This window comes from Malaclemys terrapin, chromosome 1 (assembly GCF_027887155.1).
Source record: "Malaclemys terrapin pileata isolate rMalTer1 chromosome 1, rMalTer1.hap1, whole genome shotgun sequence".
Lineage (NCBI taxonomy): Eukaryota > Metazoa > Chordata > Testudines > Emydidae > Malaclemys > Malaclemys terrapin.
Window position 1 is genome coordinate 355,617,722 of NC_071505.1, and position 14,877 is coordinate 355,632,598.

Below are 14,877 nucleotides of genomic sequence, written 5' to 3' on the forward strand. Positions count from 1 at the left end.
CCATGGCAGGAACGTGCAGGAAAACAGTAAATCCCTCCTCAGTTTCCCATGTAAAACATGTGTCTGCAGCTCATGTCTGACCCGGCCACGCTTCACTTTGGGTATTAATAGATGGGGGACTCGCTCTCTCTTGCGGGAGTTGGGAGCTGCTGGTTTTGCTGGGCCACCCGGGGCTCTACTATGTGGGGTCAGGATCTGGCTTTGGGGTGCGCCATGAGTCCCCCTCCCCGAGCCCAGCCTCACCCCTCTCCTCTCCGCTCTCCAGGAGCTGCTCTTCTACCCGAAGGACGAGCTCCCCAACAACCTGTTCCAGGCTCTGGGCCAGGTGGTGTCGGAGGAGAGCTTCTGCGCTGCCTCCCTGCAGAGTGTCAGCAAAGCCGCGGCTGCCCTGTGCCAGTGGATCTGCGCCATCTACTGGTACCACCGGGCTCTGCGCATTTGGGAGCCCACCTTGATGCAGCTGCAGCACTGCAAATTCCAGATTCGGGCGGAGAAGGGGCGGCTGGGCGACCGGCGCCTGCAGGCTGAGAAGCTGAAAGAGTTGAGTTCGAGCTGGGGCTTGGAGCTGCTGCAGGCCACCGAGCATCAGGAGGCCCTGGCCCGCAAACTCAGTCACGTCCTGCAGGAGAAGGAGAAGGTTGACACCGTTGAGAGCTCGGTGGCAATGCACGTGGCCAACTGGACAGCGGCTGTGAAGGTAACGGCAGGGACAGCCTCGTCCTGTCCCCTCCCTGACGCCCGGGGCAGCCGGCGTCCGAGGTAACAACCGGGACAGCCTCGTCGCATCCCATCCCCACGCCCGGGGCGGCCGGCATCCTGGGTAACGACCGGGACAGCCTCGTCCCGTCCCCTCCCCGACGCCCGGGGCAGCCGGCGTCCCAGGTAACAACCGGGACAGCCTCGTCCCCTCCCGTCCCCGATGCCCGGGGTAGCCAGCGTCCCCGGTAACAGCCGGGACAGCCTCGTCCCGTCCCCTCCCTGACGCCCGGGGCAGCCGGCGTCCTGGGTAACGACCGGGACAGCCTCATCCTGTCCCCTCCCCCACGCCCAGGGCGGCCGGCGTCCTGGGTAACGACTTGGACAGCCTCATCCCGTCCCCTCCCCCACGCCCGGGGTAGCCGGCAACCTGGGTAACAGCCGGGACAGCCTCGTCTCGTCCCCTCCCCGACGCCCGGGGCGGCTGGTGTCTCGTTAACGGCCGGGACAGCCTCATCCCCTCCCATCCCCGACGCCCGGGGCAGCTGGCTTCCCAGGTAACGGCCGGGACAGCCTCATCCCATCCCCTCCCCCACGCCCGGGGCAGCCGGCGTCCCAGGTAACGACCGGGACAGCCTCGTCCCGTCCCCTCCCCCACGCCCGGGGCAGCCAGCGTCCCAGGTAATGACCGGGACAGCCTCGTCTCCTCCCGTCCCCGATGCCCGGGGCAGCCGGTGTCCCAGGTAACGACCGGGACAGCCTCGTCGCATTCCATCCCCGACGCCCGGGGCGGCCGGCATCCCAGGTAACGACTGGGACAGCGTCATCCCGTCCCCTCCCCGACGCCCGGGGCAGCCGGTGTCCCAGGTAACAGCTGGGACAGCCTCATCCCGTCCCCTCCCCCACACCCGGGGCCGCCGGCGTCCCAGCTAACGACCGGGACAGACTCATCGCATCCCGTCCCCATGCCCGGGGCAGCCAGCGTCCCAGGTAATGACCGGGACAGCCTCGTCCCGTCCCCTCCCCCACGCCCGGGGCAGCCGGCGTCCCAGGTAACAGCCGGGACAGCCTCATCCCGTTCCCTCTCCCATGCCCGGGGCGGCCGGCGTCCTGGGTAACGACCGGGACAGCCTCATCCCGTCCCCTCTCCCATGCCCGGGGCAGCCGGCGTCCTGGGTAACGACCAGGACAGCCTCATCCCGTCCCCTCCCCCACGCCCGGGGCAGCCGGCGTCCTGGGTAACGACCGGGACAGCCTCATCCCGTCCCCTCCCCCACGCCTGGGGCAGCCGGCGTCCTGGGTAACGACCGGGACAGCCTCGTCGCATCCCCCACGCCCGGGGCAGCCGGCGTCCCAGGTAACGACCAGGACAGCCTCGTCGCATCCCATCACCGATGCCCGGGGCGGTCGGCATCCCGGTAACGACCAGGACAGCCTCATCCCATCCCCTCCCCCACGCCCGGGGCGTCCGGCGTCCCAGGAAGCCAAAGAGCCAGTGCAAAGGATTCTGGGATGTTTCTCCCCATCCATTTCTGGGACTCCCCATCTCTCCTTACCCTGTACTCTGGAGCTCCTGTAGGCCAAATCCAGAGCTGCCCTGGGCTGAAGCAGTCAGAGCCAGGCAGCGGCACCTCTTGGATCTAGGATCTGCTCCCTCTGGCTGGAGGGAGGGGGCCGTGTGTAGGGTTAGTCCATCTTGGTGCGAGGGTTGGAGATCGGGGTATAGACTCTGGATACAGGGGTTGCTAGGAGTGGAGATTGGGGTGTACAGGATCTGGGAGCAGGACTCCCCAGGGTGGGGTCTGGGAACAGGGCTTCCCCGAGGGGTAGGGTCTGGGTATGGGGCTCCCCCTGAGGGTGGGGATCAGGGTCTGGGGGTGGGGCTCCCCTGGGGGTGGAGTCTGGGAGCAGGGCTCCCCCATGGGGGCAGGGTCTGTGGGTGGGGCTCTCCCCCAGGGGGCAGGGATCGGGGCCTGGGGGCAGGGCTTCCGCTAGGGGTGGGGTTCCCTGCTGACCCTGCCTTGTCTCCTGACAGCACTTGGAGCAGAACTGCAGCACGGCCCAGGGGGACGCACTCCTTTGTGCAGCCGCTCTCTCCTACATGGGCGCCTTCCCCCCGCCGCGGCGCCAGGAGCTGCTGGAGAAGTGGCAGGATATCTGTGCCAGGCGCCAAAGCTCCCTGGGGCCAGACGACGTGCGGAGGTTGCTGGAGAAGGAGCTGCCCTGTCCTGGCCCAGCCCCCCGGGGTCCAGCCCTGCTGCCTGTGCGCCAGGACTTCAGCTTGCTGGCCCTGCTGAGCTCAGAGAGGGAGCAGCGTGCCTGGGACAGGGACCAGAAGCCTCAGGACTTGGCCGGGCGCCAGGCCGCCCTGCTGCTCCGCACAGACACTCACGCCTGCTCCCGCTGCTGGCCCCTGCTGCTCGACCCTGACCAGCAGGCCCTCACCTGGCTCCTCATGGCACAGAAAGCGGATGAGGGTGAGTGAGGGGAATGAGAAGCCAGGCCTGGGACCAGTCCCCCCACCCCAGCTGCTTGGGTGGGGAGTGAATGAACCCTCTGCTATCAGGTGCCAGCGGCTCTAGAGCGAGAGGTTATTCCTTCTGCACAGCTCAGGTTCCTGGAGTCTCCTGAAAAGTTCCCCCAGCCCCACCGGGGCCTTAGGGAAGGAAGGGCCCTTCTGGGAGCCCCTTTTCAGGATTCATAGATTCTAGGACTGGAAGGGACCTCGAGATGTCATCGAGTCCAGTCCCCTGCCCGCATGGCAGGACCAAATACTGTCTAGACCATCCCTGATAGACATTTATCTAACCTACTCTTAAATATCTCCAGAGATGGAGATTCCACAACCTCCCTGGGCAATTTATTCCAGTGTTTAACCACCCTGACAGTTAGGAACTTTTTCCTAATGTCCAACCTAGACCTCCCTTGCTTCTTGTTCTATCCTTAGAGGCTAAGGTGAACAAGTTTTCTCCCTCCTCCTTATGACACCCTTTTAGATACCTGAAAACTGCTATCATGTCCCCTCTCAGTCTTCTCTTTTCCAAACTAAACAAACCCAATTCTTTCAGCCTTCCTTCATAGGTCATGTTCTCAAGACCTTTAATCATTCTTGTTGCTCTTCTCTGGACCCTTTCCAATTTCTCCACATCTTTCTTGAAATGCGGTGCCCAGAACTGGACACAATACTCCAGCTGAGGCCTAACCAGAGCAGAGTAGAGCGGAAGAATGACTTCTCGTGTCTTGCTCACAACACACCTGTTAATACATCCCAGAATCATGTTTGCTTTTTTTGCAACAGCATCACACTGTTGACTCATAGTTAGCTTGTGGTCCACTATAACCCCTAGATCCCTTTCTGCTGTACTCCTTCCTAGACCGTCTCTTCCCATTCTGTATGTGTGAAACTGATTTTTCCTTCCGAAGTGGAGCACTTTGCATTTGTCTTTGTTAAACTTCATCCTGTTTAACTCAGACCATTTCTCCAATTTGTCCAGATCATTTTGAATTATGACCCTGTCCTCCAAAGCAGTTGCAATCCCTCCCAGTTTGGTATCATCCGCAAACGTAATAAGCGTACTTTCTATGCCAATATCTAAGTCGTTGATGAAGATATTGAACAGAGCTGGTCCCAAAACAGACCCCTGCGGAACCCCACTTGTTATGCCTTTCCAGCAGGATTGGGAACCATTAATAACAACTCTCTGAGTACAGTTATCCAGCCAGTTATGCACCCACCTTATAGTAGCCCCATCTAAATTGTATTTGCCTAGTTTATCGATAAGAATATCGTGCGAGACAGTATCAAATGCCTTACTAAAGTCTAGGTATACCACATCCACAGCTTCTCCCTTATCCACAAGACTCATTATCCTATCAAAGAAAGCTATCAGATTGGTTTGACATGATTTGTTCTTTACAAATCCATGCTGGCTTTTCCCTATCACCTTACCACCTTCCAAGTGTTTGCAGATGATTTCCTTAATTACTTGCTCCATTATCTTCCCTGGCACAGAAGTTAAACTAACTGGTCTGTAGTTTCCTGGGTTGTTTTTATTTCCCTTTTTATAGATGGGCACTATATTTGCCCTTTTCCAGTCTTCTGGAATCTCTCCCGTCTCCCATGATTTTCCAAAGATAATAGCTAGAGGCTCAGATACCTCCTCTATTAGCTCCTTGAGTATTCTAGGATGCATTTCATCAGGCCCTGGTGACTTGCAGGCATCTAACTTTTCTAAGTGATTTTTAACTTGTTCTTTTTTTATTTTATCTGCTAAACCTACCCCCTTCCCATTAGCATTCACTATGTTAGGCATTCCTTTAGACTTCTCGGTAAAGACCGAAAAAAAGAAGTCATTAAGCATCTTTTCCATTTCCAAGTTTCCTGTTACTGTTTCTCCCTCGTCACTAAGCAGTGGGCCTACCCTGTCTTTGGTCTTCCTCTTGCTTCTAATGTATTGATAAAAAGTCTTCTTGTTTCCCTTTATTCCCATAGCTAGTTTGAGCTCATTTTGTGCCTTTGCCTTTCTAATCTTGCCCCTGCATTCCTGTGTTGTTTGCCTATATTCATCCTTTATAATCTGTCCTAGTTTCCATTTTTTATATGACTCCTTTTTATTTTTTAGATCATGCAAGATCTCGTGGTTAAGCCAAGGTGGTCTTTTGCCACATTTTCTATCTTTCCTAACCAGCGGAATAGCTTGCTTTTGGGCCCTTAATAGTGTCCCTTTGAAAAACTGCCAACTCTCCTCACTTGTTTTTCCCCTCAGTCTTGATTCCCATGGGACCTTACCTATCAGCTCTCTGAGCTTACCAAAATCTGCCTTCCTGAAATCCATTGTCTCTATTTTGCTGTACTCCCTTCTACCCTTCCTTAGAATTGCGAACTCTATGATTTCATGATCACTTTCACCCAAGCTGCCTTCTACTTTCAAATTCTCAACGAGTTCCTCCCTATTTGTTAAAATCAAGTCTAGAACAGCTTCCCCCCTAGTAGCTTTTTCAACCTTCTGAAATAAAAAGTTGTCTGCAATGCAGTCCAAGAATTTGTTGGATAGTCTGTGCCCCGCTGTGTTATTTTCCCAACATATATCCGGATAGTTGAAGTCCCCCATCACCACCAAATCTTGGGCTTTGGATAATTTTGTTAGTTGTTTAAAAAAAGCCTCATCCACCTCTTCCACCTGGTTAGGTGGCCTGTAGTAGACTCCTAGCATGACATCTCCCTTGTTTTTTACCCCTTTTAGCCTAACCCAGAGACTCTCAACACTTCCGTCTCCTATGTCCATCTCCACCTCAGTCCAAGTGTGTACATTTTTAATATATAAGGCAACACCTCCTCCCTTTTTCCCCTGGAGTAGGAACCTTCTCCTGTCTCCTCCAGATGAGTCCCTGCTCTTCGCCGGCTCGGACACGCTGTCCAGTGCCGAGGAGTCAGGGAGCAATGAAGAGTCACCTGAGAAAAATCTCCAGGTGCTGTCGGCTACAGACCCCAGGCTGGAGCACAACCTCCTGGCTGCAGCCAGCACCGGTAAGGGCGGGCGTGTGAGTGCACTGTAGATACTACATGCCCCCAGCATGCCACTGGGCCTGACCTGGCCTCTGGGGCTGCGTCCCCAGCACACACCCCCTGCAGACAACTGGCCTCCACCGTGCTGGGGCCCCAGCAAAGCTCCCCAGAGACGGCAGGTCCAGGCATGCATTCTCTGAGTCAGATGGTTATTGCAGGCCAGGGCCTGTCACCTCCGCCGAGCGGAGGTAGGGAGCAGCTGAGGAGGGCTGGGTAGTCAATGGGGGTCAGGCGGTGGGGGCTGGGGAGGCAATGGGGGCAGGCTGTGGGGGGCTAGGCAGGTGATAGAGTTGGGGGCTGGGCAGGCAATGGGGGGCAAGCTGTGGGGAGGGGCTGGGGGGCTGGGCAGTCAATGGGGGTCAGGGCAGGCGATGGGGGCAGGCTGTGGGGGGCTGGGCAGGCGGTGGGGGCTGGGGAGGCAATGGGGGTCAGGCTGTGGGAGGCTGGGCAGGCTGTGGGGGGCAGGCTGTAGGGAGCTGGGCAGGCAATGGCAGTCAGGCTGTGGGGGGCTGGGCAGGCGATGGGGGTCGGGCTGGGCCGGTGGTGGGGCAGTAGCTGGGCCCTGGTGGCGCACCAGGGGGTAACTGAGGCCGTTTCCCCAGGGCTGCCCATCCTGCTCCTGGACTTTGAGAGGAGCCCCTGCTGCCCGGCTCTCCTGCAGCTCCTGCAGAAGGAGACGTTGCTGGGGGCAGGGGGTTGCACCCTGCACTCCGAATCGCTCGGGGAGGTGCAGGTGCTGCCCTCTTTCCGACTCTACCTGAGCACCACCCTGCCGCTCCGTGCCTTGGGGAAAGGTAAGGGACCGAGCGCCGGGGCTTCCATAAGTAGGGGCATTGCCAGCAGATTGAGGGACGTGATCATTCCCCTCTATTCGACACTGGTGAGGCTCATCTGGAGTACTGTGTCCAGTTTTGGTCCCCACACTACAAGAAGGATGTGGAAAAATTGGAAAGAGTCCAGTAGAGGGCAACAAAAATGATTAGGGGTCTGGAGCACATGACTTATGAGGAGAGGCTGAGGGAACTGGGATTGTTTAACCTGCAGAAGAGAAGAGTGAGGGGGGATTTGATAGCTGCTTTCAATTATCTGAAGGGGGTTCCAAAGAGGATGGATCTAGACTGTTCTCAGTGGTACCAGATGACAGAACAAGGAGCAATGGTCTCAAGTTGCAGTGGGGGAGGTTTAAGTTGGATATTAGGAAACACTTGTTCACTAGGAGGGTGGTGAAGCACTGGAATGGGTTCCCTAGGGAGGTGGTGGAATCTCCATCCTTAGAGGTTTTTAAGGTCAGGCTTGACAAAGCCCTGGCTGGGATGATTTAGTTGGGGTTGGTCCCGCTTTGAGCAGGGGGTTGGACTAGATACCTCCTGAGGTCCCTTCCAACCCTGATATTCTATGATTCTATGATTCCCACCCCCCAGGGACACTGCCTCTCTGAATCTGTCTCCCTGCAGGAAGCTCCCATGAGACTCCCCCCTTGCTCCTCCCCCTGGGGCTCCGTACCAGGGATCAGCGACAGCCCCCAGAGTGAGCTGGGTGAAGCGTGGTTAGCTCTTCCCCTCTCTTCCAGGACTTGGCCTGGCTGGGCCATTTGGGGAGGGAGGGAGGAAGGGGCAGGGCTGAGCACAGGGTGCTGGAGGGGCTCCATCTCCCTGCTCCAGTGCAGTCCCCATCTTCCATTGCAGATGCCAGCCCCATTCACTGCCCCTCTGCGCCTTAGAATGTGCTTCAGCCATTTCTGCTCTGCGGGCATCTCCCCCCAGTGCTTGCTGGGGGGTCTGGGTCTCTCTCCTTTGGCTAGGGATGGTCCCTTGGCTTGTGCCCACTGTCAGGGTTGGCAGCTTTCCCCAGGGACAGTCACTGATGAGCTGTTCTGTGGTGGGATCCCCATTCCGGGTAAGTCCCTGGCCCATGAGCTCCTCTGGAGAGCAGCGTCCGCTGGGCCCCTTGGTGCGGGGTCCCCAGGCTGTAAAAGGAAGCGGCTTTTCATGGCAAGTCTCTGCTCTTTGTATAGGCTTTAGCATAGGGGCCATCCAGTGCTGCCCAGAGATATCCCTGCTCCAAAGACGTAGCTCAGTCCTACCAGGAATGGTCCAGAGTTCCCAGTGGCTCTGAGAGGAGCTGGGACCTAACTGGCCCTTGGGTTTTGGCCTCCTGGCCAGGGGAGAAGGACCCTGTGTCTGACAGGTCGAAAGGCGGCGACAGTGGAGAGGCACGGTGTTGACTTCCGTTCTCTCTCCAGCAGCTGTTCAGTGCTGTGACTGGCATGGGCGATTCATAGTGCTTAAGGCCAGAAGGGACCATTAGATCATCTGGTGTGACCCACAGACTTCTTGATGTCAGCTGGCAGCGTGCACAGGAGTACACAGGGGTCCATCCTTAGAGCTATATGGTCGGGAGCTTTATGTCTCCCAAGGCAAACAGGTCTGAGGGGAGGTCCCAGACAAAGCATGGTCCAATCCCCCAAGTCCTCAATGGTGGATCAAGCAGAAGAAGGTCTTCGGATCTCAAAGGCTGTGAAAGCAGATGAAGGCTGCAGCAAGTTAGAGATCTCCAGTCGTCTCAGACTTTTCCTGCCACGGGGCCCCAGACCTCCAGCTTGTCATGATCATGTAGGTGCACCAGCTTCCCCATACTAAAAGAAGTCGCGCACAGGCATCTACCACGGGAAATAACATCTCTGCAACATTCCCAGCCCTGTGGCGATGGACTAGTGGTGACGGGGACAGGATTAGTGAATCTGGCAGTTCCTAACCACGAATCTGCTTTAGGTGGCGGTAGTTAGATGGTCGTCTGGCACCTGGACTGAGATGGATGCAATTCGGCAGCTGCTATTGCAACTGAGCAGTCCTCTTTAGGATCCCCTCTGCTCACCCTGCACTGGGAGAGGGCTAGAAAAGATGCCCTAAACCTAGGCTGTGTCATCCACTCCTGGCTGGATTACCATGGCCAGCGGGATCTGCCTGTGTTTGAAGCTATAGAAAGACGGTGACTTTTGCTACATGGAACGTTCTCACCCTGATGGGTAACAAAGATAATGTATGGCTGGAAAGAAGAACTATCGTCGCCAGGGAACTGGCAAGATATAACATTGATGTCGCTGCCCTGAGTGAGACAAGTGCCCAGATGAAGGTGAACCGAGAGAAGGTGGAGGCTTCACCTTTTTCTGGAAAGGAAAACCTGCCAAGGACAGGCACATTCATGGTGTCAGTTTTGCTATTAGGAATAAGTTTGTCATTCAGTTTACAGAATTTCCTATAAGAACCAATGAACGTCTTATGTCTATTTGTCTTAAGCTCAGCAACAACCAGTCTGCTGCTGTCATCAGCGCATATGCCCCAACACTCAATGCTGTCAAGGATATCAAGGAACAATTCTATACAGATCTTGACAGAGTCTTAACCAACATTCCCAAGGAGGACAAGATCATTCTCCCCAGAGATTTTAACGCAACAGTCCGGCATGAGTCAGATCTCTGGAATTGCTCTATCAGAACAGAAGGAGTAGGAACTGCGTAGAACATGGCCTGATCATCACAAACACCCTCTTTAGACAAGGTGAGAAGTGTAAGACCACCTGGAGAAACCCTCACTCCAGGCATTGGCACCTTCTTGACTGTTCTTGTCAGAGCTCGAGATCAGAAGGATGTCTGCATCACGAGTGCCATGCATGGAACCAATGACTGTTGGACAGACCTTTGCCTTGTTAGCTCAATCATAACTTTCCAGATCACCTGAAGGCATCGCAAATAGGCAAAATCAGTACGAAAGAAATTCAGCATCAAGTCCCTTCGAGATATAGTGACTTGGGAGAAACTTCATCAGTATCTCCAAGAGAGGTTCGCCGCTATGCCTACCGCTGATGATTATAATGAAAATTTCTGGAAGAGATCAAAGGCTGCCATTCTCTTGGCATGTGCTGAGTCCATTGACTATGTCACCCACCATCACCAAGATTGGTTTGTTGAGAATGATGCTGAGATTCAGGGCCTGCTTGACGAGAAAAGAAAAGCTTATTGCATGTGGCAAAACGACATATCACACCAGCAGAAGAAAGAGTCGTACAAGCAACTCAAGGCTGAAGCCCAAAGGAAAATCCACAACATCAAAAATAAGTGGTGGTGAGAAAAGGCCGAAGAGATTGAGCTTTATGCTGATAAACATGACATGAGGAGCTTTTTTCAGGCAATAAGAGCCATTTATGGTCCATGCTACCATGGTCCCACACCACACCGAGCCCAAGATGGGTCAATGTGTTTTAAGGACAGCGAAGCCATCAAAGCCAGATGGAAGGAGCATTTTGAGTCACTCCTGAACCACGAGTTAACTGTCTCTGATGCCACTATCGAATCTATACCTCAACGACTATCACTAATTGGGGCCAAAAGAAATCTGATGAGGTTCAACAAGGACAAGTGCAGAGTCCTGCACTTAGGATGGAAGAATCCCATGCACTGCTACAGACTAGGGACCGAATGGCTAGGCAGCAGTTCTACAGAAAAGGACCTAGGGGTTACAGTGGATGAGAAGCTGGATATGAGTCGACAGTGTGCCCTTGTTGCCAAGAAGGCTAACGGCATTATGGGCTGTATAAGTAGGGGCATTGCCAGCAGATCGAAGGACGTAATTATTCCCCTCGATTCAGCATTGGTGAGGCCACACCTGGAGTACTGTGTCCAGTTTTGGGCCCCACAGTACAAGAAGGATGTGGAAAAATTGGAAAGAGTCCAGCGGAGGGCAACAAAAATGTTTAGGGGGCTGGAGCACATGACTTATGAGGAGAGGCTGAGGGAACTGTGATTGTTTAGTCTGCAGAAGAAAAGAATGAGTGGGGATTTGGTAGCTACTTTCAACTACCTGAAAGGGGGTTCCAAAGAGAAAGGGTCTAGACTGTTCTCAGTGGTACCATATGTCAGAACAAGGAGTAATGGTCTCAAGTTGCAGTTGGGGAGGTTTAAGTTGGATATTAGGAAAAACTTTTTCACTAGGAGGGTGGTGAAGCACTGGAATGGGTTACCTAGGGAGGTGGTGGAATCTCCTTCCTTAGAGGTTTTTAAGGCCCGGCTTGACAAAGCCCTGGCTGGGATGATTTAGTTGGGGATTGGTCCTGCTTTGAGCTGGGAGTTGGACTAGATGCCTCCTGAGGTCCCTTCCAACCCTGATATTCTATGAGTCTATGATAATCATGGGCCACCTTGAAGGAGAATTTTTGGACAAATGTACCAAGAAACCAATGATATACCTGAGATACGTCGATGACATTTTCATATTCTGGACGCACGGCTTAAACTCCATCATGGATTTCCACCACAACTCCAACAACCACCACCTCTCTCTGGAACACTCTCCCACCATTGAGCTCCCACTCAATTTCCTGGACACCACAATCAGCTTCAATGATGGAACCCTACAGACAATTATTTACAAGAAGTGACAGAGTCTCCTGTGGCACCTTATAGACTAACAGAAGTATTGGAGCATAAGCTTTCGTGGGTGAATACGTCAGACGCACTTACAAGAAACCCACGGATCACGACACCTACCTTCATAGATCCAGTAACCATCCCAAACACACCAAGAAATCTGTGATCTACAGCCAGGCACTCAGATACCACAGTATATGCTCTGAGGAGAAAGTGTGAGTTATATACCTTAACACACTCAAAACCACCTTCACCAAACAAGGACACTCTACCAGAGAAGTAGAATGCAACTTGGAACAGGCCACCCAAATACCCCGAGAGAACCTGCTTCAATACAGAAATAACCCCCCCACACCCTTAGTGATCATCTACCACCCCAGGCTGCAACCCATACAGGGTATCCTCAAACAGCTACAGCCATTGCCTGCCCCATCCCAGGAGCTGGTTCCCCAGTGGGGAGTCTGACAGAGAGGCCACAAATGTTTCAAAGGATGACCCCATCCGGAAATAAATTTCTCTTGAACCCCCACTGCTGGCCTTCAAACAATGAGAAGACTGAAGCAACGTCGGCATTCAGCAACTCTGCCTTCCCACACCATCCCTGATCTTTCTTTTTTGTCTGACATATTTGAAGAACCCCTTCTTGTTGTCTCTAACATTCCTTGCCAGCTGTAACTCATTCTTTGCCATGGCTCTCCTGATTTTGTCCCTACACGTTCGCACTATTCCCGTGTACGCTTCTTTGATGACATGCCCCACCTTCCATTTCCTGTATGTATCCCTCTTGAGTTTTAGATGGCTAAAAAGCTTCTTGTGCAGCCACATTGGCCTCCTCTGCCTCTTCTTATCTTTGCTCTGCGTCGGAATAGCTTGATGTTAAGCATCTAGTATTACTCCGTTTCGGACCTGCCAGCTCCTTTGACTCCTTTTATTCCTAATTGGTCTTTCCATGGGACCGTGCCTATTACTTCTCTGAGTCGGTTGAAATCCACCTTTCTGAAGTCCAGTGTCCTTGTTTTCCTGTTCTCATGTCTTCCTTTCCATAGGACCTTGAATTCTATCAGACCATGATCACTTCCTCCCAAGTTCCCAACCACCTTCGCTTTGCAACTAATTCATCCCTGTTGGTCAAAACCAGATCCAAAATGGACGCCTCCCTAGTTGTTTCCTCAACTTTCTGAATCAGAGACTTGTCCCTACAACCTAAGAACTTGCAGGACATGAGGGCTGTCTGCCTGCCTGCTCCTCTCCACATGTGCTTTGGATGAGGTGGACTCAGCAGCTCAGGTGATGGCCATGGCCGTTGTTCTGCATCATGCTGCATTTGCTGCAAGCTTGGGGCATTTGCTGCAAGCTGCAAGCTGAAGTGCAACGAACAACAGAGGACCTGCCTTTGGCAGGTCCAGCTCAGGCTCCGCAAACTCCTAGCGATTTCAGGGCAGCCCTGAAGTCTTTGGGGGGCTAGAGCACCACTGTAAAGAGGAAGTAGCCTCACCCACCGTCCCTGCAGATACACCACTTTCTCTCCACCGGACTCATGGCAGTTCGCACCTATGTAACTCCGCATGCCAAACATCCCCTGAGTCATGCAGCTGTGACTGATGTCTGTCTAGCGCCCCTCTATCATCTGTGGACATGCTGGCGCGTACGTGTGGCCCTTCGGTCCTCCCTGAACAGGTGGATGAGCCCTGCCGATGTGCCACAGCGCTCCCATTTGCTCCAATTCTACCTTCTTTGGCCCTCTGAGCTCTGCTGAAAGACCTGCTGAGGCAGTCCACCAGGGCATGCCGAGACGCTCAAAGGGGGATTCTGTTCTTGATGCAGCGATGCCAGAGGGCCAACACCTCTTGGTGTGCGGGGTCTGCCCTGGCCCCTTTCCTGCCTGTGAGATAAAACATCACCACAATGTCATCTGCGAGCACTTGTACGGAGCAACATGCACAGTGAGGGAGACCCCTTGACTGGTAAGCCAGCTTGAAGTGCCCTGCCCAGGAGGGGCAGGTCCTGAGCCAGTGGTTCTGAAAGGTCCCTAGGTGCGCACGATACACATCTGTGACTCGCACAAGATTGTGCTGTTTTTATTGCTGGCTTGGCCCCAGCCTCACTGGTTCGCCGACCTTTTGAACCTCCCCAGTTGGGATCTAAGGCCTCTCCCTCAGGAACCAAACAAAATTTCTCAGGACTATGGCCAGATTCTGCAGACCAGCCCTCTCCTCGCTGCTCAAGGGTTAGATCGTCAATATCTGCCTGCTCGGCTGTGGTTCGTGTCCTCTACCAGGTCTGCTTGCCGCATGACGTGGAACAGGCTTTGCCCATGGTCCCAGCAAAGCAATCTCTCTTCACAGGCTCCCATGCAGTTTATCTGTATTATCGGGTCACTTAAAAGAGCAAGGCCTTTCCTTCCATGAGTTCACTAGAGTTCACCTGGCTGCTAGCTCAGAGGGCAGGTCTGTGGGGAGAGCCAGGGTTCTGAAAGGTCTGCACAGACTTTCCCCTCCTGTTGAAGATCCAGTGCCAGGACCTCCTTTTGCCCCCTGCTTGTTGGTTCCTCTCAGTGCAGCTGGCGTTTTAATAGCTATCACTTCTCTGCCCCAGGCCTGGCTGGCCGACCCTCCCGGGAGAGTTTCCCACAAGGATCTATCTGCCACCTTTCTTCCCAAACCTCCCCCTCACACGGCTCCTCGATGGGCAGGGCGCTAGCGTTTTATGTGGACAGGACTACGGCGTTTCAGTTATCGCCACAGCTAGTTCCTTGGCTGAAAGAATGAAAGGAAAAGCTGTGACTTCCCTGGGATTTCTTCAGGCATTCGCCCCGTTGCTAATACTCCTCTCTCTGAGCATCATCCCACATTCTCCATGGGCACAAGCAGCAGCAGCGGCGGCTTTCCTGGGTCCCGTTCCATCAGTGACATTCGCAGGGCTGCTACGCGGGCTCCGGGTCATACGGTCACCCTGGCTGTGTCTCTCCCTGGCCTCCAGGGCAGGGCTGGGTCTGGGAGAGCAGGCCTACAGTCCTTGTTTAGGTGGGCTCCCATACCCACCTCCAGCTGACACTGCTTGGGAAGCACTCACCACGCCCCACCTCCTTCCCCCCTGCATCAGGCTCTGTGACAAACTGGGACTGTTCCTATTGTGGTGTGTGAATGCTGACAGGGGAGTGTGGCTAGGATAGTCTGCAATGGGGGATGGGAGA

General features: G+C 54.4%; 1 protein-coding gene across 1 annotated transcript in view; it reads left to right on the top strand.

The window, feature by feature from the left end:
- The window catches only part of LOC128823074 (dynein heavy chain domain-containing protein 1-like), an 89,552-nt gene that overhangs the window by 67,813 nt on the left and 6,862 nt on the right, over positions 1-14,877 (top strand). Inside the window, exons 20-23 of the mRNA XM_054005186.1 lie at positions 266-697; positions 2,732-3,173; positions 6,077-6,223; positions 6,865-7,056. Of these exons, the coding sequence (XP_053861161.1) occupies positions 266-697; positions 2,732-3,173; positions 6,077-6,223; positions 6,865-7,056 (1,213 nt within the window). The remainder of the gene's footprint in view (positions 1-265; positions 698-2,731; positions 3,174-6,076; positions 6,224-6,864; positions 7,057-14,877) is intronic.